Source organism: Elephantulus edwardii, unplaced genomic scaffold (genome assembly GCF_000299155.1).
Source record: "Elephantulus edwardii isolate Elephantulus edwardi_28Jun2011 unplaced genomic scaffold, EleEdw1.0 scaffold00054, whole genome shotgun sequence".
NCBI classification, from domain to species: domain Eukaryota; kingdom Metazoa; phylum Chordata; class Mammalia; order Macroscelidea; family Macroscelididae; genus Elephantulus; species Elephantulus edwardii.
Window position 1 is genome coordinate 6,442,452 of NW_006399804.1, and position 1,638 is coordinate 6,444,089.

Here is a 1,638-nt window from a genome sequence, read left to right on the forward strand (position 1 = left end):
AATTAACTGAAAAGACCATTGACTGGACCTTCATCATTAGATTGACATCATTGCTTCATTCTGGAAAGGTCCCTGACAACAGATTTGCCTAATGCAATTTGCCTTCTGATTTCCTGACTGCTGGTGCTAAAAGCATTGATTGAGGGGCCAAGCAAGCTGTAACTGTTAACAGCCTCCATCTCGTCTTCATCCATCATGGTGCTGCTGCCAGTTGGCCCAGTTGTGAGAATCTCTGTCTTCTTGATGTAGAGCTTCAATCCATATTGAAGACTAAAGTTCTTGACCTTCTGCAGCAAGCACTTCAGGTTCTCCTCACTTTCAGCAAGCAAGATTGTGTCTTCTGCACAATGTAGGTTGTTGATGAGTCTTCGTCCAATCTTGATGCCACACTCCTCCTCATAAAGTCCAGCTTCTCAAAAGATCGGTTCTGCATATAGTGAAAAGGTACGGAGACAAGATGCATCCCTGACCTACTCCCTTCCTGATTTTGAACGATGCCATGTTTCCGTGTTCTGTACTGAGGACTTCCAGCTTCTTGGTCCAAGTATATGTTTTGCATAAGTACAATCTAATGTTCTGGGATTCCCATTCTTCTCAAAGTTAGCCACAATTTGTTATAATCTACACAGTCAAATACCTTTGCATAGTCAACAAAACACAGATAGATATTCCTGTGGTACTCTTTGCTTTCTGCCAAGATCCATCTGACCTTGACAACAATGTCTCTAGAGCCACAGCTTCTTCTAAACCCTCTTCTAAACTATTCTGAACCTTAAAGCCTGTATATATAGTAGCCTCTGTCAATGTGCTGTTCCATTTATTTCTAGCTAATTTCATCAGGATTTTGCTTGCTTGTGAAATGAGTGATATTGTGCAATAATTTCGACACTCTGTCAGGTCACCTTTTTTGGAATGGGAATAATATTAATTTCTTCCAGTCAGTTGGCCAGGTAGTTGTCTTCCAGATTTCTTGGCACAACATGGTGAGCACATCTAGGACAATATTTGTTTGCTGAAATAAGTAAATTGTTATTCCATCAACTCCTGGGGCTTTATATTTTGCCAAGTCCTTCAGAGAAGCCTGAACGTCCTCTTTTATCACCATTGCTTCTTGGTCATATGCTGTTTCTGGAAATTCTTCTGTGTCAGCCCAATTTTTTTTTTTTTTTGGAACAATGACTCTGGATACTCCTTCCTCTTCTTGTAATACTTTCTGGATCCTTAAATATTGTGCTCATAACACCCTTAAGTATTGGAACTCATGACTAGAATTTGTTCTTCAGCTTAAGAAATGCCGAGTGAGTACAGCCCTTTTGATTTTTGAACTCTAGTTCTTTGCACATTTTCTTTTTGAAAGGTAAAAATTTAAAGAAGAAAATTAAAACCTCTTTTTTAAAAACATAGGCAGCTGAGAAGTTTGTACATTTGTGACATACAAATGACACTGTAACCATTTATTGTATCTTTTTCTAGAATGGGTAAAAAGATAAAGAAGAAAGAAGAACCTCCTCCTAAGGATGTGGTAAGTTTCTGATTTGAATACCAGTAGCATTTTAACAACCAATTTCAAAAGTAACTTGTTAAAACAGTTTGTCATGTACCAGATTATACATGAATACATGGTGGCAGAACTCCAAA

The 1,638-nt window shown here is 38.3% G+C and overlaps 1 protein-coding gene across 1 annotated transcript in view; it reads left to right on the forward strand.

Moving 5' to 3' along the window:
• Window positions 1-1,474: 1,474 nt before the first annotated feature.
• ARMC3 (armadillo repeat containing 3) overlaps window positions 1,475-1,638 on the forward strand; it is a 135,079-nt gene continuing 134,915 nt past the window's right edge. Inside the window, 1 exon segment of the mRNA XM_006903683.1 lies at window positions 1,475-1,522. Coding sequence (XP_006903745.1) covers window positions 1,475-1,522 — 48 coding nt within the window.